The sequence below is a fragment of the Suncus etruscus genome, chromosome 5, assembly GCF_024139225.1.
Source record: "Suncus etruscus isolate mSunEtr1 chromosome 5, mSunEtr1.pri.cur, whole genome shotgun sequence".
Taxonomy (NCBI): domain Eukaryota; kingdom Metazoa; phylum Chordata; class Mammalia; order Eulipotyphla; family Soricidae; genus Suncus; species Suncus etruscus.
In genome coordinates, this window is record NC_064852.1 from 29558737 (window position 1) to 29582583 (window position 23847).

Consider the following 23847-nt stretch of genomic DNA (forward strand, 5'->3'; position numbering starts at 1 on the left):
TACCTACAATGAACCATTTTACTTCAAAGAGGATAATTAACTTGGAAATTGGGAAAAGGTTCTATTTTCTTTTTGATCCTGCGTGGGCACAGAGGTATTTCTCAAACCCTTTTCAGAAAGGGCCAGCCCATGCTATCTTTGCTTCCTTCTTTTCTACTCTCATCTGTCCCCCACATCATCAATGCAACTTGTTTTCAAAGTAGTCCATCTTGCTCCCCTCAACCTTTCTGATTTGGGTAGATACACAAGATTGTTTTTCCTTTTTTGGCTGATTAGTTAAAGGCTCTATACAAACTCTTGTTTACATAGTGTGTGGGTATCAGCCTGGACCTTTCACTAGCCAATATACAGTAGTATGCCAGGAAAGTGACTCCATTTCCTGAAACTTTAAAGCCACCCTGTTTTAGGGATACCAAGTCCTTTCATGGTTAAAAGAACTGAGACGAAGACCCCAGAAAAGTAGACTGTGGCAGAAGGCATGTGTTCCTTACTCACAGAGTGTTGATAGGAAACCAAATGGAAGCCAGGCAATGCACTCCCAACCCCTCTCTCTCACATACACACAACCACACACACACACACACAACCACACATACACACAACCACACATACACACAGGATATCAAAGAGGCTGAGAGTGAGAGTGCAGACTCAGGTCCAAATCTCTCTGCAGATGCCAACAAGCTGATTATAAAATGAAGGACAAAGAATTGGGCATTGCTTTCTAAACTGAATTGAATTTTTTCACAAGAATTTTCAGAGAAGGTTGGCCTCATGGCCATTTAATGATTGTGATGGAACAGATGTGGGGAAGGGTATGGTAAGTGTGGCCCAGACTTCTGCATTCCCTCCAGCCATCACTCACTGTTTTCCCTCTAGAAGGAGGTGAACCTAGCAAGGTTTGCACATAGTGACAAAATCCCTAAGTGCCCACATGCATGACAAGAGCTCACATCTGTTGGGAGCTGGCATAGCACTAGTAGAAGTATTAATCAAACACAAATCTCCCCCTTTCCCCAGTGCAAGTACAAGTGAAAAAGACAGGAGTAATTTACTACTGTTTTTGCCTCAAGTAGGCTGCAGATAATTAGATAAACTATCGTCCTCTTAAACCATAGTTTTATGTCAAATCTCTGCTATAGCGAAGAAGAAAACATCAATAAGTGAAAATTATAAAAAAAGAATTAAAAAAGAAAACATCAGAAAATGTAGCATCAACAATGATGATATTCCATGGGCACTGGAGATGTAGATATTATACAAAGAACAGGGATGAGAAAAATCTATTACTGAATTCATATCAACAAGTGTTTTGTTTAACATGGCTTTTATTAATGGCTTATCTGAGAAATCCATCTCAATCTAGAGTTCCTGAATATTGTCATAAAATTTTCTATATCTTCCGAGGTAAATCGCAGAGCAGTAGTTATTAGCCATTTGGGATGTCTGAATTATTTTACAGTCCTTAAAATGCAAAAGGCATTTTTCTTTCATGTGCTTTATACTTAACATTACTAAAAAATAAAACTCAGAGCATTTAGAAATATTAACTTAAAGTAATTTTTTGGTAAAAAGTAATACATTTTCCAAAAAAATTTTAATAGAAAATTTTTACTTTATTTTTCAGAGTTTGGCAATATCTGAAAAAGAAATTGTCTAAAATTAAGATAATATAAGCACTAAATTACTAATTTTATTCTTAACTCCAACACTAAGACTCTAAAGATTATAATATAAATATATATTATATATTTATCCACATTAAACTAGTTACCTTTTGAAATATTATTATTCTTAAAAATAACTTGCAAATGTTTGACTTTAACAAAAAAACTATTTCATTGCTTTTGATGCCTGGAAGTTCCCAGGTGACTTATATAAAGTGAGAGGTGGCAGCCCCTAGAAGGGAATCTGCAGCTTCCTCTCTACTCATATCTGCTACCCAGGGAAAGATCTAGGACTGTGGGCCTTGCAGTGACAATAACAACAACAAACATAGTCTGTCCTAGACCCTGCTCTGATCTTTCTGCCATACCTTACAGAAAAGAATTTCAGGGGGAGACAGTAGTGAAATACAAACAGATTTTATTTGGAGATAGTGAGAAAGGGGAGGGGAGAGAATAAGAAAGAGAGAATAAAGAGTAATGAGTTCAAGAGAGAGCACAGGCTTTTCCAAAGGTTGATCACACACACAGCACAGCCTGAAAATAGGAAAGAATGAAAATCCACATTTGAAGAGGGGAGATGTGACATGTGCTCAGGTACCATGTACCCAGGCAACACATACTTAAATCCATTTTTTTTTGGTGAAAATAATGTCTCCTTTTTACATTTCTACATATGTCTTTGATCTCTGGCTTAATGGAAAATAGTTGAAATCTCATATGTGTTTTTACTTTAATATACTATGCTGTTTTGGTGGAAATTCACAAGGCAAATTCACAAGGCAAGGAGCTGAGTATTTTAATAACCCTTTTTGGATAATCTGGGTGTATTTCCTTGATATTACACCTACATTTTATAACTAGCTGTTTCCTAACAACTGAAACTCTGGAACTTGAAACCCATCATCAGTAACTTTTTGTACTTAATGCTGCTAAATACAACTTCCTGATGTTGACATACTTCATGACCAAGTGTGTCTTTCTATGATCACATTGATTAATATATCCACTGACATCATCAGTCAAGTCAGTAAGTATTAGAACTGTCAAATTCGGAGTATTGAATAAGAGGATGGCAGAATTCTAATATTTGTTTGAAAAGCCTGAAATTACTGGCACTGTCTGTTACCAGTCATTTTTTTTTTTTCTGGGAAAGACATGCTATCTTGGTTCATTTTTGAGAAAGTGGATGGCAGAAACCTCAGTCTGAGTAACCATTGGCAGCCATTAGCATGAGTCAAATGGTATTCCATTTAAAAAAGCAGTGAGTTCAGCTCTGAAGTCAAACTCTGGCAACAAATGTTGGTCCTGGGAGATAAACCTCTGACTTCGGTGGGGAACAAAAGTGCTTGGTGTGCTTTATATGCACTTCCCGGTTTTTCATAAAGAATATTAAAAAGACTTGGACTCCAGGGTCAAAATTTAATAAACATCATAATTTTTACTGCTTCATCAAAGACATTCTCAAGTGAACCTGACAATGTGTTTGTAGCAGCAAGCTATCACAGGCATGATGAACAGAGCATTGACTGGGACAGGTTGGGGTCACAGTTTGGACCACGACAAAGCTGCTCCAAATTTTACCCACCCATGCTTTGGCACTATTCATGCAAATGAACAGTATGGTGAAAAGGGCAAATACTGTTTTCGTGTTGTTTTGACACATGCATTTTGTCTCCTGGAACCTGTGAAAGGGACACAGAAACCATCAGCAGTGTTCATGGTTCATATATTGAAGGCCATAGCTGCAGCCGAGAGTTATTATAAACCCACAGTCTAAGCTGCTCAGTGCTCCTGTCATTGTTGGCTTCACGTCAGGAAGATTTAAAGGACTTATTCCTTCTCCACTCTCATGCCCTCCCTACTTAAAAAAAGAATTCCATCGCGATAATCCAGTACCAATTGTGTCTAGAACAAAGAAACTGTATTACTCTTAATTTCGTCAGCAGTTCCCTCCATGACTATGAGAGCTGTGGAGGAAAGCAACAAGGCCATAAGAATTAGAGACCTGACTGTTTCCCCTTCACCCTATCGAACTCCCACCCTCCCAACCTTTCACTTTGAGGCTATTTGGGACGAACTCTTTAGTAGTGTCTTCAGAAATAATTGGGTGTCCTAATTCAGCCAAATGCAAATTAATGCTCACCTAAAGAGGCCTTATTATAATTTCCAGCCCTTGATGTCTACATAATCCCCTATAGTTCTTTAACTTCTTGCTTTCTAACTTCTGTTTACTGATGCACTACTTTTGGCAGCTTAGTACAGCATCAATTAGTAACACACTTTGTGTTTGTTAGGTCTCCCTAGAGCCTAGAGAAAGCTGCTTTGTATTTATTAATGACTACACAGAGCACTACTATTTTTCAATAGCATTTAAAAATGAGTACATTACTGAAGATGAACTATAAAAGAATTTCAAGTTTCAAAGGCAAGCGAGGGGAAAAAAAACACACTACATGATTTCAACCCACCCAGAATACCTGCATGATTAATTTTATATTTTACTTAATATCATAAGGAGGGCGGGAGTCAAACTCAGACTCTTCTTTCTTTGTTACTCCTGGCTTTCTGAGTATATTCGGTTTGAGTTAGAACTGAAGCACAGATCTGGTGATTAATTATGAGCCGGTTTAACTGGTCTAAACTTCATTATCATACACACCTGTTAAGTAATACATACCTGATTCAGCAAAAATCCACCCACAAGGTTCATTTGAAAAAGTTGAAAAGGAAGCTAAAGAGCAAGAGACTGAGAAAGACAATCCTAACTCTATGAGCTTATGTCCAGTTTTCTGTTCTCCAGAATAATTCAAAACAACCAAGTCTCCAATTTACATTTTTTTTATTTCCAGAATAATTCCCTGTAATATAGCTGATGAATTTAGAGCTGCCCACACTGATACAAAACAGAATTTTCTACTTAAGGAAAACAGAGAGAACTGCAATGAATCCTTCCCAACTGAATGAAAAATGGTGCGGAGCTCTTACTGGCTTCATTTGCTCTGCACATCTATTTCTGGTCATTTAATAAATTGAAGACACTGATCTGCAAAAAATTGCTTTGCATTCACAAAAAATAGCTCGGGAAGCCCTCCACCTGCATTGGCCAGGAGGCAGAACCTACCTCCAGCACTTCCTTTGTCTCGCGCCTTCTTTGATGTGCAAGTCACTGGTGGAGTATAGGCTATGATGGGTTTGATGTTGAACTTGGGAGACTTGATTGTTACTAGCATGCCTACAAGAAGAGCTGTCAGTCACTTCCTACATCTGAACAACCATGTTTCTTTACCGCACCTCTTTTACAAGCATCAGTTTTTAAATACATGTTTTTACATTCCTGCTGATTACCACACTGTGGGGAGGGGGAGGAAGGCTAAGCTCAAACAGAACTAAAGCACCCACATTTTCTGTAAACACCCTCAGGCGTCATCAGATGGTTGGTAACCAACCTTCAACATGAGAAGCCTGGGTGCAAAACACATTTCTAGCAAAAGAAAACATTCTGAAAACACACAGGCCATCCTCACAGTCAAAAATGAGGAGTTTGGCCAATATTTTCCCCAAGCAGCCATTGAAATCACATAAAACTTTCAAGGCACTTTAAAAGAGATTCCGAATGCAGCAGCAGCAGCAGCAGCAGCAGGGGTAGGTACGGAAAGTCTGCCAAAGCTCTGAGACGTTTTAACTCATCTTAAAACAACTTTGCTTCTCTGCAATTGTGGAAACAGAACACTTCTGTTCTACATTGTTTTGCTTGTCATAGAGACATTGCTTTGGAAACAGATTTTTGTCAACTAATTAAACAATATCAAACCATATCTTTTCTATTTATGTTTTTGACCATCTCTGGCTGTGCCAACTCTTGTCTCTTCACCTGGGGATCACCTCTGGCAGGACTGGAGAATAATCTGGGGTGCCAGGGATCAAACCTGGGTTAGTCACATGCAAGTCAAGTATCCATATAATATTCTGAACTGTGCCTTTTCTAGAAACTGTTGCTATAGATGTAACTTTAGATAGAGAAAATGGTTCCTTATAACTGTATCAAAAGCATGTAGACAAGTGTATTATGTGTGTTATTTCTTACTTGCATACATGCAAAATGTACAATTACTCATCTTTAAAAGTCTCTGTTGAAAAGGACACAGTTCCCACTAGATTTTTTTTCAAACTCTTCTAGCAGTTCCTTTTTGGAACTGCTAAATATTATTAAACACCACTGGGAAATTTGAAGCAAAAAAAAAAAAAAAAAAAAAGGAAAGTTAAGTACTTAACATCACACCATGCTGGTTTATAATGAACTGTTAGGTTTCCGAATAAGTGTTTCAATGAAACCCTATTTCTTAGAGATACCAGGTTTCAAATGAGGAAGAACAATAATATATTTCATCAAAGAACTTAGTTCTGCACTTCCCTTTTAAAAGCTGGCAGCACCAAAGATACAGTTTCTGTGTGCTATTACCACATAAACAAAATACCAGGAAAGACGGGTATCTTGGGCTCTCTGACCTGGGATATATGATAAGGAATAAAATGATGGCCGTGTGCCATGGTGAAGCCTATTGGAAGATTTTCTTTCTTTAGCAACTTCCCTGCCCCTCATCCCCAACTTTCTTGCTTCCAGTGTAAGCATCACAAGTGAAAACAACTTTGGACTAAATTTTGATGACTAAGGTATGACTGTAATTTGCCAGCACTAAGTCTAGGCATATTTATTATTAATATTAAATAAGTTAGATCATTCTCCAATTTAAATATTGTTAACAAAGAAATAATCACTATTTTCTGTTAAACTTCCTTTTTAATAAATAAATTCTTTATTTGAATTATTATGAGATGTAGTTACAAAGTTGTCCATAATTGAGTTTCAGTCATACAATTTTTAACACCAATCCCTTCACCAGAACACATTTCCTGTATTCCCCCACTCCTCGGAGCAAGCTTCCTATCATGGATTGGTCCCTCTGGCCTTCTTCTCTTGTCTATGGATATTATTGCCATACTATCTTTAAAAAAGAAAAAACACAACTCACAGATGGATGTGATCTATCCCCCTCCCTCTGACTCATTTTCCTCAGCAAAATAGTCTCCATATCAATCCATGTATATGTAAATTTCATTACTTCATTTTTCCTAACAACTACATTAAATTTTCATTTCCAAAAGGAACAATGCTGAGACATCCATGACAACTGAGGGTGTGGAGTTGAGAGAGCAACTTTAGAGAACAGAAGGTATTGATAGAATTTCCTCTAAGTTTCAATACAGACACCAGACTATCATTCTGTTCTACCAGAAATGTGGTCATGCGGTGGGAAGGGTGAATGAGGCACTAGATAACTCTGGGGCCCACCCTCGAATATTGCCATGGGGAAAGCAAAAGAGCAGCTCTGGAAGGAGAACTCAGTTCTCCCTCCACACCCCAGTGGGGGTTTCCATCTGCCTATCAAAAGTTCCTGCAATGGGGCTAGATGACTCATATATGAAGTAAGGGGGTGAGGGGTTTCTCCACAGAATCCTCTGGGCAGTTTAGAAAGAACCACCACCTGGGTTTGACCTCCGGAATCTAATATAGTCCTCTGAGCATGGCTGGGAGTTTAAAACCTGAGTACAGAGTCAGGAGTAACTCTTGAATATCACTAGGTATGGCCACACAAACAAACAAGCAAAAAGAACCACTACCTTCTAATTCTTAAAGAGCTCTCTGACAAGTGATATGAGGCCCAGGAGAGAAGCTTTCGGGTTCTGATGAAGCACTCAGAAGAATTCAAGGCAAAGTGGAGAACTGATAGCATGGTTCTTCACTCCCCGCTCCCAAGCTTCCTAGAATGGAAACTTTCCTTGGATTCTGTTCCCTGAGCTGCATCCCTGAGGCCACTGTACTGGTTTTCCTCTGTCACTCTGTCTCACTCAAGTGCATTAAGTATCATCTTCTTCCTCTACCAGTACATACCATCAGAGAGATCAGAGGCCCAGCCAACTCTATTAGCTTGTCCACAGGGACTAGCAAAGCAGCTGCCTCAGTGAGGGAGAGTGCGAGGCCATGTTGTAAAGAAGGAGATCAGTGTGAGGGCATCTTCCTATTCATGTTTCACCAGCCTGGAATCTAAACTGTATAAGGGCCATGCTTGTACTCTTGCCACTTTGGAGTTCTGGTCAGGGGGCAGGTATAGGTCTGGTGTTCAGCACCACAGACACTTGTTCTTCCACAAGGAAATCCAAGGGCTTGTGGGGCTCTAGAATTTGTACTTGGTTGGTGACAAACCAACCAAGAAGATACCTTTTTCCATTATGGTGCCTCTTGACTCTTGGGGCACAGTTCTAAGCCTACCCCTATATTCTATCCAAGCCTGAGGGGAAAGGGAGAGCAGCAAGGTTAGATAGCCCCAGCAAAATTTCTGCAGAAAAGGTACATGTTCTCCAAAATGTACCGACACCTTCAACACAAACAAGCTCTTCTGATTAAGCTATTTAGGGTAAAGTATCGGAAGTCTACCTGCTTCCCCAATCAGCTTGGTCAATAGTGAGGCCTAGATGGAAATCTCGAGGGTGCTGATAACATCTGAACAATGGTGGAACTTCCTTTTGTTTGGGCACCTCTTCCATTAATTGCATCCCTGTCCCTTTATTGCTGGCCTTTTTGCTCTTCACTTTCCTCATAAGCAAAAGGAAGTTAGACCAGAGAAAAGTTCACAAGTCTGTGTGAACTACCAGTAACCAGGAAGGTCTTACAGATTCAAGCTCCAATGATCTCAATAGACCACAATGATGGTGACAAAGACCAATGGCACTGGAATCCCTAAATGTCTAATAATTTAGATATTTGGCTGGCTTTAGAAAAGTTTTACTGAGTGAGCCTGGAGGAACCCTGAATAGAGATAATTCTAAGAAGCAAGCTCTTCAAAGGGACCCAAATTGTCAATTGTGTTAGAGGCTGTTCTCCCAAGTTATTTCTCCACACTTTTCCATTGTGAATCTTCCCTCTGACATGGTATCCTTCCTGAAATAATGCCCACTCCATTCCTGCTGTTCTATCACTGGACTATTTAGTTTTGTGCCGTTGGCCCCTTACTTATATTTCCTCTGTGATTCCCTTGAAATATTCTGAGGGTCCACCAGGGACCCAGTTGAAAAAGCTTGTCTGAAAAATCAGAACCATGTTTAAGCACAATTTTAGAATAACCCGTGGCTTATTTGGAAGTAAATTAGGTTCAAATGTAGTGCAAAGAATGATTTTAATATAAAAATGTAGTGTAAAAATCATGTTCCAATGAATGTAATTATTAGCTTTACCCAAGTATATTAACATTTCATTACACATTATCAAATATCCTTTATTGTAAATTGCACAGAACTCAAGAGAAAAACAGGCCTATGTGCCCTGAAGACTTTGGTGCTTTGGTTGATGCTGGTTTGTGGCTCAAGGGCCAAGTGGGGAGAAAAGTTCTTAGCACCCCTACAGAGAACACAGGAGACACAGACAGCCACCCTGCTATTTGCTGAACAAGTCCTTTCTACCCAAAAGATCTGACGTGAGATAAACAAATAAAAGAAAAAGAAACCTCTTGAAACAAAAAAAAAGAATTAAAAGAACATTCTTTGAAGAGTCAATTTTTCATGTGGTCTAAGAGTTAACAGCTTGGGAGGGTTTAAAGAGGGTTCGTTTCAAGAGAAGATCTGAAAAGAATCCCTAAGTATTCCCTCTGAACTATGACTTAATCCATCTGCTGGGAAGGAACAGAGGACAGGGTTTCCTTCACCCCTTTTTTCTTGGTTTCCCCCCAAAGAAGCAGTTCCATCTTTCCAGGAGGTACAAGTGCGACTGTCATTATTATTACCCTGGCTGCTATGGCTCATCTCATCCGTGACCTCTGGAGCAATGCCAAACTCATGGACATTTCACTTACATCCTTACTCCTCTGTGCAGCAGCAGTGAGAAACAATATTTAAGGAAAATAGGAAAATCAATATTTATTTCTCTGATTTCCAACACAAAAACCAGACTCAAGACTTTCCACATGCGTACCACTACAACTGGACTCATTATTCGTGTGCATTATATTTTCCCTAAAAACTACAAAACATGCAAACACAAACTCCATTCTATACAGTTTATCTAAAAAAAATACTGTGATATAAATTATTTGTTGGCAACTATATATGCTTCATTAAACAAAGTAATTGAACCATGCATTATCAGAAACTAAGGGGTGAATTTTAAACATTCACGTTTGTTAGTTTTATCTTTAACTTGTGTGTGTGTGTGTGTGTGTGTGTGTGTGTGTGTGTGTGTGCTGGACTTTGAACTCAAGGCCTTGTACATCTGAGACATGGGCTCTATTGCTGAGAGTGAAATATCATCCACAAAAACTTCCACATACATAAACATTTTAAAAGTCAGTTACTCCTAGCATGGGAGAGATAGGACAGGGGTGTGGTGCTTGCCTTGCATGTGATCAACAGTTTCAGTTTCTAGCACTGCATAGGGTACCCCAAGTACTGCCAGCAGTGATTGTTGAAGACAGTCAGGATCAAAATTGACTAAAAAAAAAGTGACTCAAAAAAAAAAGACAAAACAAAAAACATTTTTATTCATAAACTAAAATCTCAGTTAACATTTTCAGTTTAATATTTAGTAAAATTAAACTTCACATATCAATTTTATTCTTTAATCCCCTTATTTCTAATCACATTTTAAAATGCATTATCTCTTTCACAGATAGGTTTTCAATAGGCACGTAAAACAAGAATTACATTTTCGAATCTGATTTAGAAGGCATCATAGCAATTTCAACCTTCGACCTTTTTCTCCACTAGCCTGATGGGAAATTAATTCACTGGCAGCACGACCGGGCTGAGAGTTCTATGGTTAACCAGCCACAAGAGGGCAGCCTCATCTCAGATCAGACACTGCTTTGGCGATGAAAAATCATTTAAGTGCTTCTAATATTCCTAAGATATTTTTGCAGTCTCTTTGATATTCCTCAATATTTTAACAACCAATTCCAGTTCATCTAACAAGATTACTAATTGGGTCAAAAGACCCCCCTCACAAACCACAATGATATCACAAAGATTGGTCACAAGACAGCCTCACGTTTCTTAAAAATTTAAAACTATTCTGAAACCTTTATGCTTCGTAGGAGGGTGATGAGTCAAACTACCCCCAACAAACAGTTTGGGTCCTTGTTTATTAACCAAACATTTCAATAGGGCCTCGATAAAGTGTCCTTGATGGAGAATCGAACTAAGAAAGAGGATCAGGAGCAGAATGAAGCGGTTAAAGATGCGTGTGTCCTTTAACGAGTCTTCAAATAACTGACAATATTTCATTTGAAAGATAGATTTAACGTGTGCTACATAGTCTACAAACTTACGGAACAAAAAGTACAAAGGAGAGATTAGATTTATACTTGATACAAAAACTTCCCAATTTAATATAAAAACAAGCTAACTCTCATGATAGTGACAGTTCCCCTTTACCGGAGGTGGTGAAGACTAACCAGACAACCATTTGGCAAGAGTGTCATGGATAAAAACCAAATGCACACAGGTCATGCAAAGAACCAAATGAACATGGCCCTGAATGATTTATACACACACACACACACACACACACACACACACACACACACACACACACACACACACACACACACACACCTCAATCCAGATACCAGGAAAGTAAACATTGTTAATACCAAATGAACTTTGGTGCTAATGTCTGGAAACTTGTACTTCTTGTCTGATTTATAGATATACCAAGACTTCTAGAACTATAGGTTTATAGATTTCTCAAGAGTGTGTCCATAATTATGAACCTTAAAATTGTCATGGAAATTATTGGGACAGCACACACGAGCTAAAGATTTGTAAGTTGCCTGTGACATCAAGGCATTTTAACATAAGGAGATGCATGTATGAATGCTTCCTTTATGTACAGACAAGCGGACCCTCTAAATCTCTACCTCAATTGTATCATGATAGAGAGAGGTTCGCACAGGTGAGCTGGTCCTCATGGCATTCTATAATTTTTGGAAAAATAATTCTTCCATTTCACCCAGATCCTCTCCTAACAAGCAGACTTAATGAAAACCATGGATGAAGAGAGCTAATGATAAGCAAATAAGAATAACCCCATTTGTACCAAATTGATTTTATTAAATAGTAATTTAAAGATATTAGACTCAGTAAAGCATTACATAATTGAATCTATTTTTTCCCCTTATAAATGCCAGAGTTATAATTTCCACTAACCAGAGACAAAGTTATATCCAGGACATTCTAACAGCTTTCTTGAGTGGAGGCAGTATATAGAGACTGGGAGGCCGTCACTCTGGCTTCCCCACCTTTCATTTGGAAGAGCTAGGAAATAGCACGTGACTCCCTTAGCCTCAGTTTCTTCATGGGAAACCCACAACAGAACATTATAGTGACTTTCCAATAAGGTTAAACAGTAAGAGATTTTGTAAACCAGAACATATCCACATCACCCTTAGACTCATTTACCCAATTTACCTAGTCAATGTCAGAGGCTATGCAACCCAAAAACTAACCATGAAATGGCAGGCAAGCCTGCTAAGAAACTCTATGTGGTCTACTAACAGGAGAAAGGATGTGAACTCTGTCACCTCCTTCAGACATGTCATGGGGGCTAACAAAGGTGCCTTAGCAAAGAAAACACAGAAATAAACTATGTCAACTACATTCTCACATTTTGCCAGTGACTATCATACCCTGTAACTTATTTAGACCTCTTCTGACTGGATATAATATTCTACTGATTTAAAGAAAATTATCGTGCCTCCTTGTGTTCCTATACAGTCCTAACAGAAACAATTCTCAGACTGTCCCTATTGAATCTCACCGAGCAATGTTTTAAGTTAGAGAAACAGACACAGGGTAGGTACCTGGGACTCTGGGTTTCTATTTCTAGTTTTTATTTTTTTTAATTACTAAATACAAGGGGCCAGAGAGTTAGTACAGGCACTTGTTAAGCACTGGCTTAACAACCGGCTTTCATCTCGACACCCCAGAAGGTCCCCTGAGCTCTGCTGGGAGAGATCCCTGAATGTAGGCTCATAAGTAAGCCCTAAGCATTGCCAGGTGTGTGCCCCCTCCAAATTACTAAATTTGAGATAAAGGTGGCCTGGATGACCCTATAAATCCAGCATCAAGAAAGCTTGCTGAAAGAATTTCCGAGTTCAAGTATTCTTAGACAATCTCTTCCGTACAAAGGGTTTTAGTTATTGCTAAAATAACTAAGAGGGTTTTAAGAAAGGAGATATCTGACTCTTCTGTAGATTGATCTGTCTGTCTGTCTAGTTCAAAGCCAATAACTTTTCCTCACAAGAAATGTCATTTCTAACTATTAATTTCTCAGGTGCTCCAGACAAATTCCTCAGTAGCTGGGTGCAGATACAGGTGGTCTTACTATTTTTTAATTGTGATTCATGGGGCTCTGATGGGGAAGAAATGGAGAAACGGAAGTCAGCCGAGGAGTTTTCAGGCATTTATTTACTAGTTATCCTAACGAGTATGTGACCACCTTGAAGATTGAAACCCGATTACACATACATAAAGAGCAATTTCTACTCAAACACAGTTACTTGATCAAGTACACAGTACTCAATTCAAGAGAAGAGTGGGTGAGCTGAGTCCGATAACACTCTCCATTTCAAGAGCATGATTGAAATTTATAAAAGCAAGCGGCTGCTCAGAAAAATCACTTTACTTTTTTTTTTTTTTCTCTCTGAGTTACCCCCTTATCCTTTTCTGCAGGACCACAGGCTTCAGAGAGACTCTGTCCAGAGAAGAACGGACTTTCATTGCTACCTGGTGCAAAGTTTATCTTCTCCAGATACAGCCTATAACCTATCTTATGGCCGCTCATCCAATATCCCCCAAATATGGTCTCAAATCCCAGCAAAGGCACTTAAAATAAAATTCAGATTGCATTTGCTAACAGGAAAGGCTGAATTCTTTTCCAAACAAACAAACAAACCCATCTTGCTCAGAGTTGGGAATCATCAACATTAACAGCTCTTCCAGTGTAGTAAAGATTTAGCACATGAACTATATGGCCTGGTGACTCCATCCCCAGTGGCTTTATCTCCAGTACTAGAACAAAAATCCCCAAGAGTCTGGCACCATTCTCAAAAACTCATGTATGTGGTGGACGCAGGCTTAGCACCAGACCAGAGCAAAGGGATACTCTCTCTCTCTCTCTCTCTCTCTCTCTCTCTCTCTCTCTCTCTCTCTCTCTCTCTCTTTCTCTCTCACCCTCTCTCCTCTCTCCTTCTCTTTCTTCTCTCTCCCTCTCTCTCCTCTCTCCTTTTCTCTCTCTCTCTCTCTCTCTCTCTCTCTCTCTCTCTCTCTCTCTCTCTCTCTCTCTCAGGAGGCCAACGACACACTTATATTTCCTTTCAGTCTTACCTAAAGCCTGCCATTTCGCAAATGCACTTTTATGATGAGCCTAACAAGTGTTCCCATGATTATGAACGTTATTGTGGGCTCTTTCTATCACCCCAGAAGTAGTCCAAATGCTACTGGAATTTTGTTGTTAATGAAACAAAAACAGAACCTGAAGGAGGAACCTAGAGCTGCTCAAATCAAGATTTATTATTTCTAAGCACGAAATCCCTTTCAGTCTAAACTTATTTGACAAGTAGTGTAGAGGAAGGAGTTTCTTATTTGATGAGTTCAAAAGGCCTGATTTACCGATGTTTAAAAAAAATCAGCAAATCAGACAACAAAGAAAATGTTTCTCTTTTATGATGGCTTGTCCTCTCCTCCCCTAATCCAAATGCTAACACATACCAAAAAGCTATACTGTAGAGTGGTTCTGTTTTGCCTAAAAAGCATCTAATTATACAAAGTATCTTGCACATAGAAGCGATTTAACTATTAAAAAATGAAGGGAGTAGGGAAATGTTTAATATGATTCAGGGGCAGTTACCTCTTTCCTTAAATCTGATATGAAAACATAGCATTATTCATTGTTCCATAAACTATTTTGCTCCCGTTAAAATTTGAAGTAAAGTAAGATAATTGCATTAAGCATAAAATACTATGGTATTGGGAATGGCATGTTCTAATATCTCGACTCACTGCACTGACAGTACTTCTGAGCTCCTTCTCTGAAAGATTATGACATGGATCTATTATCTTATGGCAGCCAGAGGTCAGTCACCCCAAGACAAACGCGGAGCTAGCGCTTTGGGGGGGGGGGGAGGGCTGATGCCGGTGTGATTTTTCAAGATTCGATCAGAACCACCGTGTGCCAGAACCACCAAACCAAACGCCTACGCACTCGGAGACATAAATAGAAAATTAAGATATTAAAAATGCATTTCTCTTATAAATGGTTTGATGGCAACTGCACCTCAGTCATTCCCCCCCCCCCCCAAACCTTCCCAGGGTACACAGATCATATACTAATTAAAACGTCTAGGAAACTAGCTCGGGCATCTCCGGATCGCAACATTTATTTTACAACTTCCAGAGCAAAAAAAAAAAAAGTGTGAGAAATGCCGTGTAACGAGACCAGGCTATTGGAGTAGCTTTTACTCCTGGAGGATTAAGGCAGCAGCACAGGAAATAGCATGAAAAGTTTTTTTTTTTGGGGGGGGGTGAGGAGGGGAGGGGCACGGTTTGCTTTTACATAAGAAAAAAAATGTTCAACTTTTTTTTTCTTCTTTGACCAAAATGATTTCGAGGTCTCAAGAAGGCGGATTTTAACCTGGGGGGAGCCGCCTCCAACTCACATTCTCAACTGCACATCCAGACACCCCCTCTCCAACCCAAGCCTCGCAGGCCTCGGCACAAAAATCCATGGCGTGAGCGCTTTCCAGGGTCGATCCCCGCGGGGAAATCTTCTCCGTCTCTGCGACCCGACCGGATCGCAGCGATCCCGGGATAGGGAGGCTCGAATCAACTCAGAGGTCTCCAAAAGATCCCAAAACAGGGTGTCCCCGGGGCTTTGGAGGCTTCGTCCCCGGGGGGTGCCAAACCTGGCTTGCTTTTCCCCACCAGCGCCTGGCATCTATCTACCCGCAAAGAGGCGGCACCGGAGCCGCCGAACCGAGTCGTCCCTTAAGCCCCCCACAATAGCCACACTTCACTCCGCACCCCGCAGGCGGCCTCCGATCCCCGCAGGACTCGGAGCGAGAGACGCCGGTGGGGCGCAAGCCACCCGGGGCTCGCCTGCCGCTGCAGCAGCCAGTCCCCCCTAGAGAAAGAACCCCGATAGGCTCCTCCAGGGGTGCATTAGGCGGCTCACCGCGAGCGCGCCTCGGGAACTTGGCTTTCCAACTCGCAACTTCTCTTCTTGGCTCGGGCCGGGTTTCTTAAGCTTCGAACCGGGCCCGACACCCACCTTCGGAACCGGCCCGTGCGCAAGGAGTGGGTCCCGCTTTGGAGACAGAAGCGGCCGCCCCGCGTCTCCTGGTGCGGAGAGGCCCCCGAGTGTGTGTGTGTGTGTGTGTGTGTGTGTGTGTGTGTGTGTGTGTGTGTGTTTGCAAGAATCGTGGCGCGCCCACTCGGGAAAGCGCGTCCCGCGTGGGCCCCATGGACGCTTGGACGTCCCCGGCGCCAGGCCGCCGAAGCGAGCCAAGCTTTGCGCGCGGGGAGAGCGCCAGGCCCCGGGGCGCAAAGCCGAGCCTGGGTGACAGCGCCAACCGCGCGCCGCTGCGGCCCGGCCCGGCCCGGTCCGGCCTCCCCGAGCGGGCCTGGTAAAGAGGGACAGCGGCCCTTGCACCCCGACTTCTTCAGATCCCCACCGCGCCCCCCCAAAAGTGCGCAGAGTCTCGGCAAACTTTTGGCCCGCAGCCCCCGTGGGCCCCGCGCGCCCCGCCAGCTCCGGGACCGGGTGGGTCGCGCCGCGATCCCCCCCCGCGGGAGGTGGCAGAACCCTTTTGGGGGGCGCGGCGGGACCCGCGGACGTGCGCTCGGGCAGGCGCGCCCGCCCGCCCGCCCCCCTGCGCCGCCCCCCGCCCCCCTCGCGGCGCCGCGGGACCCCCCCACGCTCACCTTTCATCGCTGCGATCACAAAATACATCATTCAAGCCGCGGTGCTCTCGGAGAGCGCAGGGAGAGCCGCGGTCCGACCCCGGAGCCCCCGCGCCGCCGCCCGAGCCACAGCAGCAGCTGCCGCAGCTGCCCGCCCGCCGAGAGCCATCCCGAGCCATAAGAGGCTCCATGTGACCGGCTGACATCACGGCCGCCGCTCTGTTTACACCGCGCCCTGCTTCCCTCGGCGGGCGGGCGGTGCAAGGCGGGCGGGGGCGGGCGCGCCCCACAGCCGCGCCCCGAACCCCGGAGCCCCGCCCCGGCCCGCGGGCAGGTGAGTGCGGTGCTGCCCGGCCTTGGGATCCCGGACCCTTGCCTCCCTTGCCTTGGCTCTGAGTCCCCGGCTTTTCTTTTCCCCAAGAAGCTCTGCATCCCGGCCTGCCTCCTTCTGCATTTCTCCTGCGCTCCCGATCCTTCAGTCCTGACCCAGGCAGGCCCTTACTCAAGCCCAGCCATCCCCTCGGGTCCCGGACCCGCCTCCACTGCCCTGGGCTCCTGTCCCGCATCCCCAGCTCCCAGGACGACCCTTACTCCCTAGCGTGCAGCTACAAGTCCAAAACTCCATGGCTCTTTCTTTCCTGGACCCTCGAAGTGTCACCGATGTTCTGGTTCTGTGCCTAGAAAGCAGGGGGCCTGGACGCAAGGAATGGGGGCACAGTCATCCTTGTGTCCCACTCCCCCCTCCACCCCGAGGAGCTTCCCATGGCTTTCCCGGAGACCAGGCAGCGCACCCCGAGTTGCAGACTCTATCACCCTGACTTCGAAGCCTTTCCTTGGTCTGCGCTTCGCTGCCCAAGGACCCTGGGGGAAAGAGCAGGGAATCTTGGCGTCCTGGCGTGGACTCTGGCTGTCTGATGACTTATTTGAGCCCCTCAATGAAAGGATTCTTTTCTGTCCCCCTCCTCCCCCCACTCTCCTCCAGTTGCCTAAGGAACTCCAGTTTTCACATCTGAAAAACTGAGTCGTTTCATTTGTGGTATTTTGAACCGGAAAAAATAAAACAACAAACAAACAAACAAAAACAAGAAAAGACCCAGAAAGGTCAATTGTGAATCTTAACCCACTACTGACAATTTCCTTCCAACTTTGAAGCTCAATTCTTTTGACTTCACGTATACTTAAACTAGGACATTATTATCAGGCTATTATTTCTTAGCTAAGAATTTAGGATACTATATACCCAGGGTCTGAATTACGAAAAGAAAAAAAGATTTGCAGTGTGTTAAGAATAGTATTGAGTACTGAGAACAGTAATGAGAATAACAGGAAAAATCTTTCTCAAAAGCCATGTATAAATATTTTCTAATGTTTCATCATACCACTTTAATTTTCTCATCTTCTGTGTTTTCATTTCCAGCTTAAAAATCCTATGTGTTTATTATTGCATTCACGATGATAATAACATGGGGAGCATTTTCCCACATGTAACCTAGTTGTCATTACTCCTGAATTAGGCCATAAATGAAAACAGATCAACAGTACAGAAGAAAACTAGAATTCACACTCTCCTCACTCACCCAGCATGAACAAGGCAAAATCCACACAGAGCTTTGAATGAGGTTAAGAAAATTCCTCACACCTTAACCCAAACCATAGCTTTCTACAAGTTTGCTTTCAGCTAACATCCCCCAAGAGCTTTTCTCCCTTATTCCTCTACCCCCACCCATATACAATTAAACCACGAAAACAAGAATGGAAAAGACACAAATGCAAAGCCAAGACCTACCCATGTTAATTCAGCTGTCCAGCCATAGCGAAGTGGACACGGGTTTCAGAGGCATCAGCCATACCCACTGTGATGTTTACAATTATGAAATGAAATCACACCACATTCCCGTGATGCAATTGCCTCTCGCAGTGAGGCAACATCCCTCACCTACACCGCCACCATCACTACATTTTGATTCTTGATTTCCATTTACTGCTCATCAACAAAAACAGGTGAGACCAGGTTATCCATGAGCAGGTCCCAGGTACAGTGTGCTGTCCTTGGTACTATTCAAGGAAAGCTGGGAGACAGCATTTCAGAGGCCTGTGCTTCCCACATTGTTGAAAATGGATCCAGACATGTACAATACTATAAATGTACGGTGCACGCTGCTTTGGAAAATAACTGTTTGGAAATATCTGTCAGGTATCCTACTCCAAGGTAAATAGTCTTACAGGCCTAGTAATCAGTACTTATTTCCTCACCATTTCAAATGAAATCCATAATCAGGAATACGACACGTGCTCCTGCAGTTACAAGGAGTAGAATCGTTCATCCTGGAGACACGTCCCCAATAGAAAGAAATATAATCTCATAATACTTGAATTATTTACACATTTATTCAACAAAGACATTTCTAGGATAATGTAATACTGACCTTGCCCTTTAGAAATGTATTTCATTCGCATCCTACAACTAATGAGCAACAGAATTTCAGATATTAAGTCTTAACCTTCCTCAGTGGCTCGATGTTATTTGTAATACATGCCTCTATTCACTGCCTTCCACTTTTAACCCAGGTCATAATATTGTTCTTTATATTAACACAAAGCCCTCATTAAAGCTTGAAAGTAAAAATGAGAGGCTGTTATTTTTTAAGAAGCCCTTTGAAATACAAATTTTCTATTAAATTCCAAGTCCCCAGCCAAATAGGAATGAAAAGATTCAGATCTTTCAAAATTACCAGATCGGAGGCATTAGTGTGATGGACATTTATTTCAGTGAAACTTTTACCAACTCTATATTAAAATGTAGGATTATTCTTAGTGTTATTTTAAATCAATTCTCATGAATAAGGAGGGCAGGGACAATGTTGACTAGTATGCTTTTTGAATTTTCATGTTTTTATCAAGTATTAAGAAAACAGAAGAAGAGAATATTGTGTACATAGAGACAATTAGATATTATGGGATTTTTTTCTACAACCAATGGTGCTCAGGGCTTACTCCTGACTCTGTGTTCAGAGATCACTCCTGGTGGAAATCTGGGAACTATAGTGATACTGAGATCGAACCCAGCTTGGCCACATATGTGCAAGGCAAGTACCTTATATAGTAAATTATCTCTCTGGCTCTAACATGAGAATTCTTGACCACAAAGGGGTTGCTTTTTGACTCCATTGTCTGTAGTGCCTCATTTAAGGAAAAGAAGAGATGCCAAATACTAAAAATTACTGAGTTGATCACTTCTATAAACTGTCATGACTCCTCTAGGTTTCACATGGATAACTCACTGGTCAGGAAGTGGGCCAGGATGATGTACAATGTCCAGGCAAAAAGTCTGCAGGGTCAAGACCTTTGAAGAAGTATAATTCATAAATGGGTACTGAGTTCCCCATAGTTAGAGGTTAACTGAAAATGATAATTGACTTCAGGATGGCAGGCTTAATTTTCCATCATGCAAGATCTACTCTCATAGTATACTACTCTGAATTCCACACACATTTTTTGCTACTGGAGAGAATGGTCAACCAACAGATCCACAAATGACTCCTTCATGATAGTTTCAGCTTGCTGGTTCTTGAGAGAGAGAGAGAGAGAGAGAGAGAGAGAGAGAGCAATTGCCTCTGTAGTCCTGTCTCACCTGTGCTCTGTAACTCTCTCTCTAGTGTGTGGCAGCCCACTAATTCAATTAATTTCTTTCTAGCTGAACAAGAAAGGGATCAGTGAAAGGTTAATGTGGTCCTGGATAGCTTGATTCTATGGAGTTCTTTGCCACTACCACACTATAATCAGAAGGATATGCTCATTCTAGCTGACAGAGAGCCAGGGATCTGCTTGCCTGCACACCAAACCGAGTTAGACAGACTCAGGGAGTCTAAGCTATAGAGAAGGCACAGATTACTTAGGATGATCATAGTACTGTTTGATTTTGAGTCTGAAGGACCAATGTCTTATAGAGAAACATTTACAAATAAAAAAAAAACTTGACAAGAACAGAAAGCAAAGATGATATGGGAGGCTCCTATTTACGAGGCTTATGGTGGAGGAGGTGAACAGATTGATACAGTTTGTAAATCTTGTTTATTATTTTAAAACAAATATATGATTTAAATGTTCACATGCACACACATATACAGAATATGTGAAATATAGTGAGATAAACTTGTTTGGCAATGAGGCATTTTCAATTGTACATGCTCACAGATCTTTTATAAGCAACCACAATGTCCAAATACCCCAAATGTGTTTGGCACAGAACTGGAGAGTACTTGGAATAGAATAAGACAGACGTACTGATCTTAAGAAGTTCACAGCACAACTTCCCTTGGCAGAAAGGAATCAGCTGTGTGAGTCTGGGGAGTGATCTAGTGTTTGACTGCTCAGTGAAAAGATGTCTACACAGCGCTTTGCCCTTCATAATTGATAGATGGCTACAAATCATTAGTATGGTGATTAGGATAATGGGATGTTGGAGGTGAAAGATTTTAACTCCATTGAGTCAATAGTAAAGGGATTCTGGGATTTCTGGAACTACATATCTCATCCATCTATTAGGAAATCCAAGAAATGACAGATGTGTTGAAACCATCACAATGAGGGAAGGGGTCAAGTTCACAGGCGTACATGGCAGAGCAAATTGCACAGTACAGGTAGTAAGAACAGGTAGTCAGTGTCAGTGTCTCGCTATGGAATCACCTGCCAGGGCAAAGAAAGAGACTGTGAGAGGCCAAAGAAACCGTAACTTCTTATGTTCTTTGTTGAGTCTTTCCTCTTAGCGCTGGCAGTAGAAAAAAACAAGACAAAAATGAGTTTTGTTATTGTTGTTCAAGGAATATGAAAAATTAGAAGCAAATTTAAAACCTGAGTTTAGGATTCCAGTTTCTTGTCTCATTTATCCTTGCTTTTCATAAGACCTTGCAAGTCTTTGCATCATCTATTCTAAATCTGAGGCTCTTCACCTACAGAACAAAAGAATAAAAACAGACTTCCAAGCACTCCTGCATCTCATTTACCTACAGTGTCCTATCAGGATCATATTACATCTACTCCCAGGATTCCATTCTCTCTATTGCTCTGGGTCACCACACCTTCTAAAATGCCACTTCGTTGAACTCTATGGTATGGACACAGGTGCTTCAGTGTTAGTTAAAGCTGGGCTTCAAACCAACCTTTTCCCCACTCACTAGGTGAATGCACTTGAGCAAACCTCTGTTTCCTCATCTGTGAAATAAGGATAGTAGTGCCTGGGAAGGCTACTGAGATATGAAATGCAATGATTTAAAGATAGACCGAGGTTGGGGGCCATGGAGCATGGCGCGAAGCAGTTAGGTGTCTACCTTGTCTGCACTAGCCTAGGAAAAACCCCGTTTTGATCTCTCTGTGTCCCATATAGTCCCCCAAGCCAGGAGCGATTTCTGAGTGCATAGCCAGGAGTAACCCCTGACTATCACCGGGTGTGGCCAAAAACAAAACACAAAAAAACAAAAACAAAAACAAAAAAGATAGACCAAGGTTTGAGATAGACCAAGGTAAGAGTTTTTACATGGAAAATACCTTTTCATCACTTTTCTGGCCCCTATGTTTTTATACCTACAGTGTCTGTACTTGACAGATCTTAGTAAATATAGGTTAAAATGAGCATTAATAGGCAATTTTGTTAGTTGTTTAATAATTTGAAATGTTCATAAATGGAAAACAAACCATTACATTAACCATCGGCTAATTATTGGGTCTACAAAGATGAATCCAAATGGAAGCATTTCTTGGACAGAAGAATCTCATTGACCCAGCAGACAATTTTGTGGGTCTTATATTCTATATGAGGAATTTTCTCATTCTGTGAGCAATGATGAGATATGCACCTTCCACTGGACTAGAACACTGGAAGGGTAAGGCCTCAGTGCTTCCCTCAAGGAACTCTCAATCCAGTGTGAAATGAATGCAATACTCTCTATGACAGCATCCAAGTGACATGATTTCTAAGGTGTCTGAAACAAAAGGGCAATCTAAGCCAAGTGTAAGAAAGGTACACAGTGCAGAGTTAAGCTAAGTTTTGGAAAAACCCTTTATGGAGGGTTTTATACACTTACAATATATATTCCTAAAGGATATATCAAATATGGTGGCAAGAAAGGAATATAAGGTACCTTTAGAAAAGGTAGAACATAGGACAACTCATGATGGAAAATGCACTTCACCCCTAAAAACCAACTCTCACAGAAGGTGTATAGTAAGTTGCATTGCGTACATTATACAAGGAAAGATGAAAACCTGAAATATGGGTTGTAGTGATTTCTTCTCACTTCCCTCTGAGTGCCTAGTACAGAGCATTGCAAACTATAGACACCAGAGAAAGAGTTTTGGGAAATGAATGGAAGGCAAAAGAAGGGAATTGTGTTTTAGAAAATCAATCTCTTTATAGCATGCCTATTTCACAGTCTTATTGTAAGGATTAATAGCCGGTTTGATAGTCATAAAGTTAAATTACACTTAATAAAACACAGAGCAAAAGAGTTCCACCTTACAGCACACCCAGGAAGAATAAAACTGGAAATATGTGTTATTTCATCAGAGTAAAAGCTAAGCAGAGCATTTTAGGATGAACGAGATAAATCGAATATTATTTGATTTTGTATCATCATCCATTTCAGTTCTGTAAATTATCAGAGACAGTTCTATTAATATAGATGCGGTATATGTAGGCCATCTTTTTTTTTAGGGCTCTCTTAAAAAGATATTTTCAGGTAATGAAGAAAGAATAAGCAGTTACAGATGTTTTTCTTATTTCTGTCATGCAGGTCTAAGGGGCTACAGAGTAATGTGGGCAAAACTGGGAAACTCAAGGCTTGTAGGGAGTGAGGGGCTTTCTGGGAGGCGTTGCTGGCATTATTTTCTTCTTGCCGAGAAAATCTGCTTGTGTTCAGTCAAGCAAAAGAATCAATTATTCTGCATTATGAAACACTCATTTTATAACTATTGACATTTCAGACAATTGTGCCACATATCAATAAAGATTCTGAGGCTCACATTTAGGTTCCAGCTTTGAGGAAGGAATTCATTGAGCTGATAGTTTCTCATCAGATGTCTATTCTCTGTTCACAGAAATACTCCTATCATTTACAGATCAACCTGCACTAGAAAAACACATTCTGAGTCCTAAAACAAGAAGAGATGTGAATAAGCT

General features: G+C 41.5%; 1 protein-coding gene across 1 annotated transcript in view; it reads right to left on the reverse strand.

Annotated features, from left to right (window-relative positions):
- Nucleotides 1-16867, reverse strand: part of RORA (RAR related orphan receptor A) — a 94957-nt gene extending 78090 nt beyond the window's left edge. The window contains exon 1 of the mRNA XM_049773667.1: nt 16695-16867. Coding sequence (XP_049629624.1) covers nt 16695-16725 — 31 coding nt within the window. The 5' untranslated portion in view covers nt 16726-16867. The remainder of the gene's footprint in view (nt 1-16694) is intronic.
- Between the last annotated feature and the right edge of the window lie 6980 nt (nt 16868-23847).